Here is a 14,911-nt window from a genome sequence, read left to right on the forward strand (position 1 = left end):
GGAGGAGGGAGGACGTGTCTTTTAAGAAACGGCATCAACAATCACAACCAACGCCGTAGAGTGACTACATCCCTCAAGATCACTCTAGTAAATACTAATATCCCCACTGTGCCAATAACAGTGACGGATGGACCCTAAATAGGGTCGTCGCAAGCCTCCACCTAAATAGGGCCATGGCAAGCTTCTCTGACGTGACACTCTCAGCTCCATCGCTCGCTAGTACTGTACAGTAGTTTTAAGTTGCACCATCTGTTTCAGCATACTATCCGCGTTCGCTATCGCTAGGAACGCTGTGCTCACCCGCAAAACACCGCTCGCATGCGCTTCCATCCACCGCTCTGTTTCCGCACGTATACCGCTAGATATAAGATGCCAGCTATACGTAACACACCGCCTAGAAATAAGACATGCGAACACATGCGTTACTTATTCACGCGTACGCACGCACGCACGTATACATCGCTTGTAAATACTGTAAATAGATACATTAATAAATAATCATTTTTCATACGCTCAAACTGTTTGCACAAGCTTGATTCTACCCTTTTTTTTCTAACCGATAAACCGATCTGGAGCTTCGAGAGAGGCAACCGCGTTACAAATTTATAATCCCTCTCTTTCATCATCTTTTTAAAAGGAAGAACGTGTTTTGTATCCAAACTATGCAAAAATTTGTATAGTTTGTCGCACTCTACGGGGTGTCAATCAATTTTTCTCGCAAATTTCATGTTAACTGTTATAAAATATAAACTCTGCAATCAATTTTTCTCGCAAATTTCATGTTAACTGTTGTAAAATATAAACTCTGGTAAAGGTTGATATTAGGGGACTCACCTCCGATGAGCTTCACCTTGACATATGTTATCAAGGTCACTCTCCTAAGTAACATGCAAAAGATTTTCGCTCGTTGTTTATTAAAAAGTTATAAACAAAAGAAATTTTAGGAACTTCACATAATTTTCGGACACCATGTACAATAACAGACCTCTATATGTTATCAAGATCACCGTTCTGAGTAACATGCAAAAGGGGGCCCCCCTCCCGCGACCACCCCGCCGGTAGGGGACGCATTCCGAAGAGTTCAATCACAATGGATATATGCTGTAAGTTGTAAAGCGAGGTCCACCTTGCCTACCGGCGGGGTGGTTGCGGGAGGGGGGAGCCGAAGACCCCTCTTGCACCTCCCGCGTGTGTGTGTGTTTGTGTGTGAGAAGAAGATCTATGCGATAATTTTGTTGCGCAGTATATGTATAATGAATATCCGCGTATCTAGATTTGATACTGACCTCAGATAAAGTTACGGTATATTCATATAAATATATCATATCTATGCCGTATTTTATGCAATCCTGCTAAGATAATAATGGTTATTATACTTAGGCGTGCACACACGCATTTATTTATTTATTTAATAATATATTTATGTTAATGACAGGAAATGGCTAATAATATGCTTAATGCGAAAATTCCACTCAATTGGATTAAAGCAAGCGCCTATCCTACTTTGAAACGACTACCAAGCTTCGTGGATGATCTCATGAAACGACTTAATATGTTGCAAAGTTGGCTAGATCATGACAAACCAGCGATGTTTTGGATATCCGGATTTTCATTTGTGCATGCTTTCCTTACTGCGATCGCTCAAAATTATGCCAGAAAATACACGATACCAATCGATAAAATCGATTTTGACTTCGAGGTATGTCAAACTGCTTGTGAATATTATTAATTAATATTGGATTAATTACAAAATGCTTTTAATTTTTTTATTAATATAAGTTATTTTATCCTTTTAAATTTTTATAAAATATCTTAAAATTATCTTGTATCCTTATAATTGCATCTTCTATAATGACTATATAAAAAGTTCGTTCAACGAAAATATCGAAGCTAATCATTATTTATTGCATCTTCCTCTAATTTTTAATACAATTTAGAGTGTCTCATTTTATTTGCTCTAGGCAAATATCTCGAAAAATATAAAAAATACGAAAAAATGTTTGAAACAAAAGTTATTTGGTTCAGAGAGAGACATAAGATGATGCCATTGATTTGATCTTGAATAGTTGTTTGAAAGTCACATAAAGGTCACTTTTAATCTCTTAAATAGAAATTCCCATTCTTCATTGCATATTCTTATAGTTTATTTCAAGAATTCCCCAAAATACTATAATAAAATACTTTTTCATTGAATACTTTTCGAGTTATGAGGCTTGAAAGTTACAGTACCGCTAGCATTTACATTATTCAAGGTGTACCGCGCGAAGATTGCGCGGTCAATATTTATAATTTTTTTATATTGTGTATGTAACTGCGCACGCGTACGTGCGTGTGCGAAGAATTTCATTAAAAATCTATTTTTATTTATCCATAATAAATTATAACAACAATTTAAAATGTTTTTATTCAATAATTTAATGTCGATATTGATGTATCAATTGTCATATTTAGCTATCTCCACGATGAGATTGGTCGACATATGACAGCTGACACATAGCAATATCGATATTAAATTATTGAATAAAGACATTTTAAACTATTATCATTCATTATGGATGAATAGAAATAGATTTTTAATGAAAGTCTTGAATATTTTCCCAATGAATAATTTCACTAATAAAGCATCCGATTCATGGAAGCACCTTTACCACTGGCCATTTTGCCACCTCTGAGCGCATGAAACTTAGTAGTAAGACTATGAGATTTCTAACCCAGGTCCTCTCAGGGGGAACCACGGCGCGGGGGGGTGACGTCACGTGTGGGAGGGAGTGACATCACGCGCGGGGAAGGGGGATCCGCAACGCGAGCGATGGACGAGGGGGTCTGCGCGGATAGGGGGGATCCGCGGCGCGAGCGATGGACGAGGGGGTCCGCGCGGGGAAGGGGGATCCGCTGTGCGACCGATGGACGAGGGGGTCCGCGAGGAGAAGGGGGATTCGCGGAAAGAAGACGGTGCGAAGGTGTGAGAAGGATAGCGCTACGTGTGGGAAAAGGATAGCGCTAAGTGTGTGAAGAGGACAGTGCGACAAGGATGGCATCAACGTGTGACAAGGATGATGTCAACGTGGGACAAGGACGACGCATTGTAAGATGACGCATAGGTGGGAGAAGGACGACGCAAAGGTAAGTGAGTGATAGCGACGAGCATATGAAAGAGAGAGAACGATAATATCGCGAGACAACGTGTACGAAAGAGAACGATATTGCAAGAGCAACGTGTGCGAGAGAGAACGATAGCGCGAAGAGAACGCATACGAAAGAGAACTATAATATCGCGAGACTTAGAACGACAATAGCGCAAGACAACGCATACGAGAGAGAACGATATTGCGAGAACAACGCGTGCGAGAGAGAACGATATCGCTATACTTACAACTAGCGCAAGAGAGAGAGAGACGCAAGGGATGGGAGCGCAAGGAGAGGCGCGTAAATAAATACATTTTTTTGTTCAATACTAAATATAAAATTTATTAAAAATCTGTTATACATTTTTGTGTCATAGCGCGAGAGAGATTACTTATTCTAAGCGCGTGCGAGAGAGAACGATAGCGCGTACGAAAGAGAGAACGATAATAGCGTGAGAACAACGCGTGCGAGAGAGAACGATATCGCTATACTTACAACTAGCGCAAGAGAGAGAGACGCAAGGGATGGGAGCGCAAGGAGAGGCGCGTAAATAATCACATTCTCTTCACAATTAAAATATAAAATTTATTTAAATGTGTGTGTAAATACATTTATGTGTGTGTGTGTGTGTGTGTGTGTGTTTACTTAATATTTAATAATAATAATAATATAATAATAATATAATAAAAATATAATAATAATATAAAATATAAAAAAAATGTATATGGGGAGGGGGCGATGCGCCGGGCTACAGGGGAGGCCGCTCCTGCAACAGAAAAAAATGATGTGTTAATGAAAATATTACAATAATTTATTTATTTATTATAAAAATAGTACTTACGTCTATGAACCCATTTCTGTTCTTCCACTCCTGCTCCTCCTCCTGCTCCTCTTCCTCTTCTTCAATGTTCCAATTTTCTTGTTCCCAATTTTCTTCTTCTATAACTATGTAGGGCTCTTCCCCGAAGAGCCGCCGCAGGTCGAAAATATCTTCGACCTGATGATGGCGACTCTCCGGGGTGTCACCCCACATATACGAGAAGTCCTCCCTCTCAGCCCGGCGCACCGCCCGCACCTAGCGTCGACGCTCAATGTTTATAAATCCGAGAATTTCCATTTCGTCCTGGAACTATATCAAAAATATTTATTATTACACAATTTTTTTTTTCACAAATTTTTCACAATTTTTTACAAAATATTCACAAAAACGATACTTACATTCCACAGGAACGTCAGCTTCATAAATACGATGCAAAATATATCGAACATTTTTTTTCCCATAGAGAGTATATATTTATGCGATCCATTTTAGTTCTTTTTTTTTCACATTACTCGCGCACACGAATCAGAACTTTATGACGAGGCAACGAGGTCTCGGCACGAGATTTTATAGTAGAGATGTGGCATTATCACCATATCAAAAACGCGTCGTAAGACAAAAGTATGCGCGGTCCCATGCAACTCAGCATGGTATATAATATAATATTAATATTATCATATCGCGACTTTGTGAGGAGACAACGAGGTCTCGGCACGAAACTTTAGAATAGGAACGTATCATTATCGCTTTACCAAAAACGCGTCGTAAGACAAAAGTATGCATGTTCCCATGCAAATTAGCATGATATAATATAACATTATAATATAATGCGTCAACCCTGCTCGAACGGTAATTAAACGGTCATCGAACGCCTATCGAACGGAAATGAACGACTATTGAACGGAAATGAACGCCCATCGAACGGCTATCGAACGACTATTGAACGGTCATCAAACGGAAATGAACGCCCATCGAACGGCTATCGAACGGCAATTGAATGGTCATCGAACGGCAATTGAACAGAAATGAACGCCCGTCGAACGGAAACGAACGACCGTTGAACGGCCATCGAACGGAAACGAACGACTGTCGAACGGCTATCGAACGGTAATTGAACGCCCGTCGAACGGAAACGAACGATCGTCGAACGGTCATCGAACGACTGTTGAACGGTTGTCGAACGGAAACGAACGCCCGTTGAACGGAAATGAACGGTCATCGAACGGAAATGAACGACTGTCGAACGGCTATCGAACGACTGTCGAACGGAAATGAACGACCGTCGAACGGAAACGAACGCTCGTCGAACAGAAATGAACAACTGTTGAACGGAAATCAACAGCTATCAAACGCAAAATTATATTCAATTATCAAATATTTAAATGTATTACAATGTATCACCATGTATCGAAATACAATATCTGTGGCAGCTGTGTCACGTACGGAAACACAATACTGCACACGTACATAGATAAGGAAAAGGAAAGAAAGGAGAGAATAAGAAAGATAATAAAAATATATCGCATCATCAATTTATTATAAATATGGATTTGATGAATCATTATCATGATGTTTCAACCACCAATTATAAATCTTAAATACATTTTGTAAAGCGCAATTTTTTACATGATTTTCACAACGTACAGTATTCTTAACATCTAACTTATTTAAAGAAGCTACATCCTCATGGTCTGCATCCAAAGTTTCGATAATCACATCGTTTCTCGCATCATTGTCCAGTATATCGGCTAACCATTGCCGTTTTTCGTGTCCTTTAACGTACACGAGAGGTGACGCATCATCATCCTCCCCCGTTGCACCCATCACCGCCGTCGTAATTAAACGTTTCAATTTCCAATATGAAACGTGTCCATCATTCCACGATAATCCATGGTGATTTTTCATCAGCCATAAAACCTGACATCTCTCAGATTTTGTGAGCATGTGCCATGGTTCGGGACATGTAAAAATGTAATGAGAAAATACGGATCCCTTTCTCAGAACCGCAGCTTCCTTCACGACAAAATTTTTCCCAACAATAAATCCTTGTAGATCCTCAAACGTTGGCACAGCCATGATGACAAGATCCGATCGCAGACTGATGTCGATCGTCAAACATCTCAATCTTTTATATATTTTTTTCACATGCAATGGAGGGGATATTTGCTGACTTATGTAATTTTGCGGACTACATTGGTCAATGGATTATATTCGACAACCCGATCGTGCAAGATGAGACAATAGGCGGTAGTATTCGCCGATATATTTTCCCTGCATTCAAACTCTATTCTCACGTCCACGGTAGCAGTTTTGACAGATTCGTTTTGTCGCGAGCAATCAATGACCGCGAGAGGACCGCAATGTAGAAACTTTGAAATGGTTAATAGCGTGGTGCTGTTATCGCATCCGTAATAAGATTTGCGAAAACGAGAGTACATGTCGAATAGGACGGCGAATCTATTTTTTTCAAAATCTAAATTTAAATCATCGTAGGGATAAAATTTCGAGTTTAAATAGAGTTTAACGTTGGTCAATTTACAGTCATCGAATAATGTAACATCTTGTGACACTGAATTCTTTTTACCAGTTTGCAGTGCAAAGATCACGTATCGTGGTTTCTCTAACTGGGAGGCGGCTTTCACGGTCCACGAATGCTTAGTCGTGCTATGCAGCAGAGGAAATTCGTATAGATCCCAAGATCGGAAACTCATGTTCAAGTATCGTCCGCTTTCCAACATTCGCAACATCGACAATTTATTAATCTCGTTCAATATTACATGAGGCATACGCCACTGTATTTTGAGTAATTCAATCTCTGCTTCCGACGATGGATGTCCGAATAGACAATTATTATCGTTGCGCGAACGTATCAGAAGCAATTCGTGACGAGCGTTAATCACAACGCGTTTATAATCTTCGCAAAATCCCAGCAACATGTTGAGCGGTACGCAATAGTTGAAATAATTTTTGTCACCGTTGTACGTCAAATCCCACGCAGCGTTCTTCAAGTTTATACTTTTCTGATGCGTTAGAGAGACATAATTTTTAAGCGTAGAAGTTATTCCAACATTTCTGTTGCGATCAATCTCTACTCCGTCGAGTTCGTATCGAAGCTCATCAAACATGAATGCGACGCAATTGTTTCCCAATACAACCTTCATTTCGTCATTCGCTTTACACACATTAAACCTTCCCTCGATGTAAAGAAAGCTTTCGCACGGTAACGTGTACAAATCCTGATGTTGTATAGGTATTCGTATCTCGTCGCTGTATCCAAGCGTCATATTTGCGTACGGATTGTACGTATGAGTCTCAATCTTGACGATGCAATCGTCAAAGACTGGCTCACCTCCGATATTCAAAATATCAATCATTCTTTTCGTACGATGAATCCCAATGATTTTAAAAATTCACGATTCAATGCGCTCAGCTTCTTCTTAACGGCTATCTTATTATTGTCACCCGATACCGCAATAGTATTGTCCCTCGTAAAAGTATTGTCTCTCGCGTGCTCCATTTCGTTCAGCACGAGCATACTATGTTTGTCGCCGCCGTATATGCAATCTTACGGTAATTTCCTCTCCTCGAAAATCGAGCAATCGACCTCTTTAATCCACAATACGTATCGTTAAATCCGTAATGCTCCGTACGATGATTGGCAGATAAATGATCTGTGCCGGCGTTTCCGATATCTTACATCCTGGCGGTACGCTCGGTGAAAATTCATGTATCGTGTGTACGCGCATGCCATTGCTGTACGCACCAGTAGTCACGTTACATTCTATACGAATAATATTTACGTTTATAATATTAACCGGCTCGTCCGATTCATACCACTTGCGAGGCTGCAATATACGATTCGACGAGAATCCAAGCAAGGATCCTACATTGTCGGGTTTGGTAAAGTTTATTCTGTAGGCGCATTTGATTTCGCTCTTTAGCGTGCTATGATTGGCGCGGAGCGCTATTGGATATTCCTCATCATAATCGTTTTCAACATCTCTGGAAAGGTGTTCATCTTGCAAAATTGCGCGTTTGAGATAGTCATTTATAGCGTGCAATTCGTACGATCCTTCGGGAATCGTAATTTCCTTGTCGTCATTGCCAAAGTAAAATTTATTATTCGAAAAATTTACGTTCGGAATCGTATGATAAGTTTCAAAATCCGTTAATCTGAGCTCGTAATCGGCATCGGTCAAATCTATAGCTGGAAAATCAACGACCATCAACGTCATCCAAATTGACGATACCGCTCTCGTTTCGTCGTACACCGCTTATCGGTAAATTATTGCGCATGAAAACACCTCTAAAGAAAGATATGCGCATACGTTTCGCCAATTGTTCCAATTGCACGTTAGTTGTCGCACCCGTAGGCATTTTTAATGTTTTTTCGACGTTTTTTTTTCTCTTAGACTTTGTTGAGAATCCCTGTCCACGCTTGTACGGAGCGAGATAAAGTCCGCGACCTTCCATAGCGCGATTGTGACGCTGCATTTCTTCCAGCTGACGTTGCGCCGCCTTGCTATCGTTTACCGCCTTTGCGATTCCCGCCGTACCGCCGGCCAAAGAACCGACAACTCCTAACAACGGTAAAAATGGTAAAATACCACCGCGTTTCGCTACTGGAAGTATTCGTTTTTTCCTCCTCTTTGTCGTCGACGGCTTTTTCATCCCCATGCCGAGTTTTGTCTTTGCCTTCATTGCCGCCCAAACAGTCGTAGCGGCTGCTCTTTCGCCAAGAGTCGAATCCCTCGCGGTAATGCGTTCTCGCGCTCTTGCAGCTAGTATGCGATCCGCGACGTGTCGTTGACCGAGGTCGTTGCTTCGCGAGTAAGCAATGTTGTGCTCGCGACAAGCGGCGTCCAATGGATTGATGCCTCGATCGCCTCTAGCCAATCGTTTCTCTAATCGAGTTCCCGGGCCGCAAAACTGATAACCGGGAATATGTAATTCGATAGGAAGCGCGTTTATCGCACGATTTAAGAGACCGCTACCTCTTACGATTCTCGCTGACATTCGTAGCAATCTTTTATTAACGGTGGCGGACCGTCGATGTGTGTTCGCTGCCACGGCTGATTGTAATGTCGCATGCACGAACGATATTGTCGAACCTCCGAATCAGCCTTTATATATTCTGGAAGCTTGTCCCACAATCGTTCCACGTAATCACCAAAATTTTGCAGTAAAACAATCTTTGGGATATACTTCAGTTGTTCGGCGGTAAGCCAGAGAATGTCTCTTTTATCCGACAGAAGGAGAAACATTTTTGATACTGAGCGGTTTCGAGTTGAGACACCTCTATAAATAGGTCTCCCCCCTCGTGATCATTCGCAAAATTGATTCGAAAGAGAAAACATGCGGTTCGTGCGACAAGCGCGGATAATCAAAGTATCAAATTTCGACGATAGACTAATATCGGAGAAAAAAGTATGCAAGCATGGAAACATGCTACCGACTACTATACGCGGTATCGTTTGCGGCCCTTCAAACTGCGGTAAGACAAACGTGTTGATTAGTTTGATAGAAAGTCCGTACGGTGTACGTTTCGAAAACGTGTACGTATACTCGAAATCGCTTCAACAACCGAAATATAGATACTTGGAAAATCTACTAGCACCTATAGACGAAATTGGTTTTTTACATTCTCTAATAACAGCGATGTCATTCCACCGAGCGAGGCGCTTCCGAATTCCATCTTTATCTTTGATGACGTGGCATGTGACAAGCAAGATACGATAAGAGAGTACTTTGCAGTGGGTCGACACTCGAGCGTCGACTGCTTCTATCTTTGTCAAACGTACGCCAAGATACCTAAGCATCTTATACGCGACAATGCGAATCTTTTGATTTTATTTAAACAAGACGGCACAAACTTAAAACATGTACACAGTTGATTTCCACGCATTGTGTCAGAAATGTTGGCAACGCAAATATGACTTCGTAGTCATTGATAAAGACAGCACGTTGATCAATGGACGATAGAAGAGGATTTAATGATTTCGTGATACCGTAAAGCGATCAGTCGTCATCGACACATCGATCGAGCATCATGAACGGCGATCGTGAAAAGATTGCGAGAGAGATTGCAAAAACGAGCAAATCAATTCGCAAAAAATATCACGCTTTGAAAACTGGTAAAATGGATGAAGACGTTGCATTGGAAAGACAATTTAAGCCAATTACCAAACCTTTAAAACAGCTTGTCGAAAATACTGTGGAATCTGATGCGCCGAAAATCGAACCATTGAGTTTGATGTCTGGAGAGAAGCACGAGGAAAAAATAAAAGAGTCAAAACAAGGAATAAAGCGAGCATGGATAAATATGCCGATAAACGATTCGCCGATATATTCGATATCGAATCGATCAAAACGAAGGAAACAATTTTCTAATATGGCTACTGTTTCTACTCCGATAAAAGTACAACCGCGTCAAACAATGCCATCCCCGTCCGTCGAAGAAATTTACGAGACCACGCCCGATTCGTTTGTAACATCGGTACAACATGAATTAGAAACGTCCGAAGGTCAGAAAACGTTCCGAGATCATTTTGGTCCACTAGCGCAAAAATATATAGGAGCTATCATGAGTGTTGATAAAAATAAGAGTATGGATTACGTCTACGGTGTTAAATTTACCAGCGAAGGAATGATGCTCGGTGATAAACGTTTCGATGTGGACATGGAAGATAATATAATTATCGATGGAATAAAATATACGGGAACCGAAGGTATCTACGATTTGATTTTTAGAAATATTCCCAATCATAAAAAATACACTCAAGACGATTTGTATAAATATCAAAGTATATTAAAAGCAACAAATGCGCATAAACGTGACAACAAAGTTAATAATCCTATTAAAAGTAATAAAGGATACAAGTACAAATATATAATTGCACCATTATTCCCCGATAGAAAGATGGGAAGAGGTATAGACGCGCCGCGCACAATGACGCTAAGTGACAACATGATCGATTACGCACTGGAACGATCCCAACGAATTGGTAGATCGTTTGCGATTGCTGAACGCCTCGCGTCGAGCCGGCAACAATGCTCACGACAATGAAATCTTGTCAATTATCGAAGAACTTCGCGAGGCCGGCATTATTATAAATTAAACTATGCGTCGACGATACGTGTCATTCGATCAATGTTCTCGGTACCGAAATGTCGATTAATAAATTTGGATTATCGCTCGGAACGTCGAATAATTTGTACTATCAATGGAATGGATTATTGAGAAATTACGTTCGCGATAACGCTCTCTGCCAGACTACTACCGGCTTTGATGCAAGGTCGCGCAAGATTCAACGCGTAGCGCAACCGGAAGATGATACTGACGCCGTCAACAAACGATACGTGGATAAACTTTTGAGAGATCGACAGGGAGAAATTGAGCAAAAAATTATCGCGCTCGAAACAAACGTGCAGGCGCTACGAATAATGATGGACGAGATAAAGAATGTGCTGAGATATGCAACATCTGACTCGACACAGTAAACGAGACGTACTAATATCGCAATAGTAATTATGCCTCGATCAAACATGCGAAAGAAGAAAAACACCTCCGAAAAGCGACAACTAGTCGAGGAATTACATACTCCGGCGAGAAGAAATTTTCCACGAAGACGCGTCATTGTACGCGGATACGACGATCTGTGGCAGGCGGACGTGGTCGACATGCGTTCGTACTCTCGACTCAACAAGGGTCATAAATATATACTCACAGTTATCGATGTGTTGAGCAAGAATGCGTGGGCCGTACCGCTCAAGAGTAAGAGCGGAAACGAAATGTCCGAAACGATCGCAAAGATTTTATTGGAGATGATAAAAGGTGTCCGAAAAATTTTCAAACCGACAGAGGAAAAGAATTTTACAACGCGAGTGTGCAGAAACTCATGAAGAAACACAACATTAATCATTACTCGACGTATTCCGTTATGAAAGCCTCGGTCGTGGAACGATTCAATCGTACTTTGAAAAACAATATGTGGAAAATGTTTACGCTCAACGGAAATTACAAATGGATCGACGAGCTATCTCGACTCGTTGCAGAGTACAATACGCGAAAACATCGCACCATCAGTATGAGACCTGCCGACGTCACTCAAGCAATCGCCGAAAAATTTTTAAATACGGTGTATAGCAACGTAAAAATTGCGGCTCCGACAAAATTTAAAGTAGGCGATTCGGTACGCGTGAGCAAATACAAGACCATCTTTGAAAAAGGTTTCACACCTAATTGGACGACCGAAGTTTTTAAGATTGTCGAGGTGCAGAAAACTAATCCCGCGACATTCATACTCGAAGATTCGCGTGGAAATCCCGTCGCTGGAGGATTTTACGAATACGAACTACAACGCGTCGCTAATCCCGACGTATATCTCGTGGAAAAAATTTTGCGGGAAAAGGGTGATGACGTATACGTGAAATGGTTGGGAATGGATAAATCATACAACTCTTGGATACATAAAAATAATGTATTATAAATATTTATTAAAATATATAAAATATGTGTATAAAAGATATAAAATTTATTAAAATATAAAAATATATAAAATGTATAAAATATAAAAATATATACATGGTTATGTACAAAATATACAATTAATAATAAACAAAATATACATTTATTTACAATGGTATTCTATAATGTCTCCACGGTAGCGTATCGGTGGTTTCGGGTACGATATACCGCTTATCGTCGTATGGACTCAGAGCAATTTTCGTCTCGCAGATCGTGTATACTTGGTGCAGTTTAGATCGTATACACGACTGCTGACGCGTCATTTCAATTTCTTCGTTTAAACACCGCGTGTAATCGTCAAACGTTATCGTTCTCGCGACAACGTTACTCTTGACACCTTTAACTTTCTTTGTGTCCTTTTTCCCATTCACTCGTAACGCGTACATCTTTGCTCTGAGCCCGACGAATTCGGTCATTATGGCACCGTTGTTTTCGTCCTTTATTAGACCCGGTACCTTTTTATTTACAAGCGGTATACCGTACGCATTATCTACCGCATAATCACTCGTGTCGAATCTGATGATATTACACTTCATATTCTCATACACATCCGCGCACTCAATGTGATATATGAGACTACCCGTATCGGTGTACATTACCCGGCATTTGTCGCGATACATTGGCGCCATATACTCGTGATAAAACTCGTACAAACATGTCTTGAATATGTCGAGTATACACATACTCACGTAAATCGGTTTGTAGAATTTCACCTCGAGTTTGTGCAATTCCACAGCGATTAAGTTTTCTGAAAAAACGCTTCTGCTATGGAAATTTGGTTTTGCGATCATTGCCTCTGCGCTGTACCGACCATCCCACTTTGTTAATAATTTAACATCGACACGATTGCGCACATTTTCCATCGTTTTACCAAACACCGCATTGTTCATTAATTTATATAAATTTTTTTCGAAATCATTTCTAGCCAATGTTCTGAAATGTATATTTAGTTCTATATAATTTCGAAGCCATGGAGATTGTGAAAACTGTAAAATTTGATGTATTTTTGTAACGCGAAGACCGTGACGCGTACACTGCTGCAGGTTGCGATAGTGTATCACGTAACGCTTCTTATCGTATAGCGTTGCAAGTAGTTTGAATTCCCGCTTGCCAGGTGGTTTGTCGCGTGTCGGGCAAAATGGTAGGTCACTGTGCACATCGTGAAGATGTTGCGGGTACTCGAGGTCCACTTCGAGGATATAGCCTGTAGGCGAATCTAGCGCGATGGATGATATGTCAAAATTGGTTACGTCGTCAACCCATCGAAAATCGGCGTAAGGCAACGGTTGACACATTGCCCATCCGTACAAATTATTTACATCATAGTACATCAAGTACGATGATGGTTTCGATGGATCATATGACTCCATGTATTTGTTATTAGCGCGAGCGTATCTGTTGGAACATAGACTCAGACCGCCGCGTATACCACGTTCGATGAACATAACCATGTCGATGTCAGTAAGCAGCTCGAACGTAATTTTCGTATGCTTCAACATGGCGTCCCACGTGTATCCGGGGAGGGTATAGTAATACGCGGGGTCGAGTCCGTAACTTTGGATACATTTATCTCGAAAGTTTTCGAAAATGTCGGCTAATAACAAGATATCAATTTTAAGATATAAATCGCTATATTCGCCTAGCGTTCGAATGGAGAATCGCGTCCAGATGTTCTCGGCGTGCGCGTAATCGCTCTCGGATACAATGTCACCGGTCAAGGAACTGTAAAATGATTCGCGCGGTGGTAAACACGTATCTTGCAACTTGTCAACGGAATCGATGTATTCGTACGGAAATACACCTTTCCGCGTTAACAAATTGAAATTTTCTGTTGATAAATTTTGAAATTCTGATTTCAAAATTTTGAGTTTGTCTTTGTCCAAAAATGATGCCAATTTGTCCAGACTTGATGCGAGAAATTTGATTGAATCGATGAAACGTAATTTTACATGAGTTTTTGATTCTTCTTCCATACAAATATCTTTTGTGAACGAAATATATTTCTCTTTAGTTATTGGTAGTAAATCGATTCTCCCTTCGAATGCTGTAGCTATTTCCTCGATAATAAAGTGTGAATCGTAACCGGATAAATTGTGAAAAACTATGGGAATACAAAAAGATTCTTTATAATTTAAATTGCAATTTAAGTGTGCTGGACCTCTGTACCGCCCGGTCAGATGGCAATGATCGCGAACGCGTGTATCGTCTTCCGCGAACGGTTTTTCGCATATATGACATTGAATGGCGCTATGGAATTTCTCCCACTCTTCGGACGTCAAATTTACCATGGGGACATTTGTTTTTAAAATATTTTTTACACGTAACGCTAAATTTTTGAGGTCTTCGGCGAACCATGCTGTACAATCAGCGCTACGACGCGAATGATACGCCGATAACGATTCGTCGTATGAACAATGTACATAGTAAGCTATGCTAAA

At 40.6% G+C, this 14,911-nt stretch overlaps 1 protein-coding gene across 5 annotated transcripts in view; it reads left to right on the forward strand.

Annotated features, from left to right (window-relative positions):
- Positions 1–14,911, forward strand: part of Dhc62b (Dynein heavy chain at 62B) — an 835,389-nt gene that overhangs the window by 764,034 nt on the left and 56,444 nt on the right. For all 5 annotated transcript variants that reach the window (XM_083104284.1, XM_083104287.1, XM_083104288.1 and 2 more), the window contains one exon: positions 1,436–1,699. In XM_083104284.1, the coding sequence (XP_082960410.1) occupies positions 1,436–1,699 (264 nt within the window). The remainder of the gene's footprint in view (positions 1–1,435; positions 1,700–14,911) is intronic.

Source organism: Camponotus vicinus, unplaced genomic scaffold, assembly GCF_025532165.1.
Source record: "Camponotus vicinus isolate PSW18456_S1 unplaced genomic scaffold, iyCamVici1.0 SCAF_7, whole genome shotgun sequence".
In the NCBI taxonomy this organism is placed as follows: domain Eukaryota; kingdom Metazoa; phylum Arthropoda; class Insecta; order Hymenoptera; family Formicidae; genus Camponotus; species Camponotus vicinus.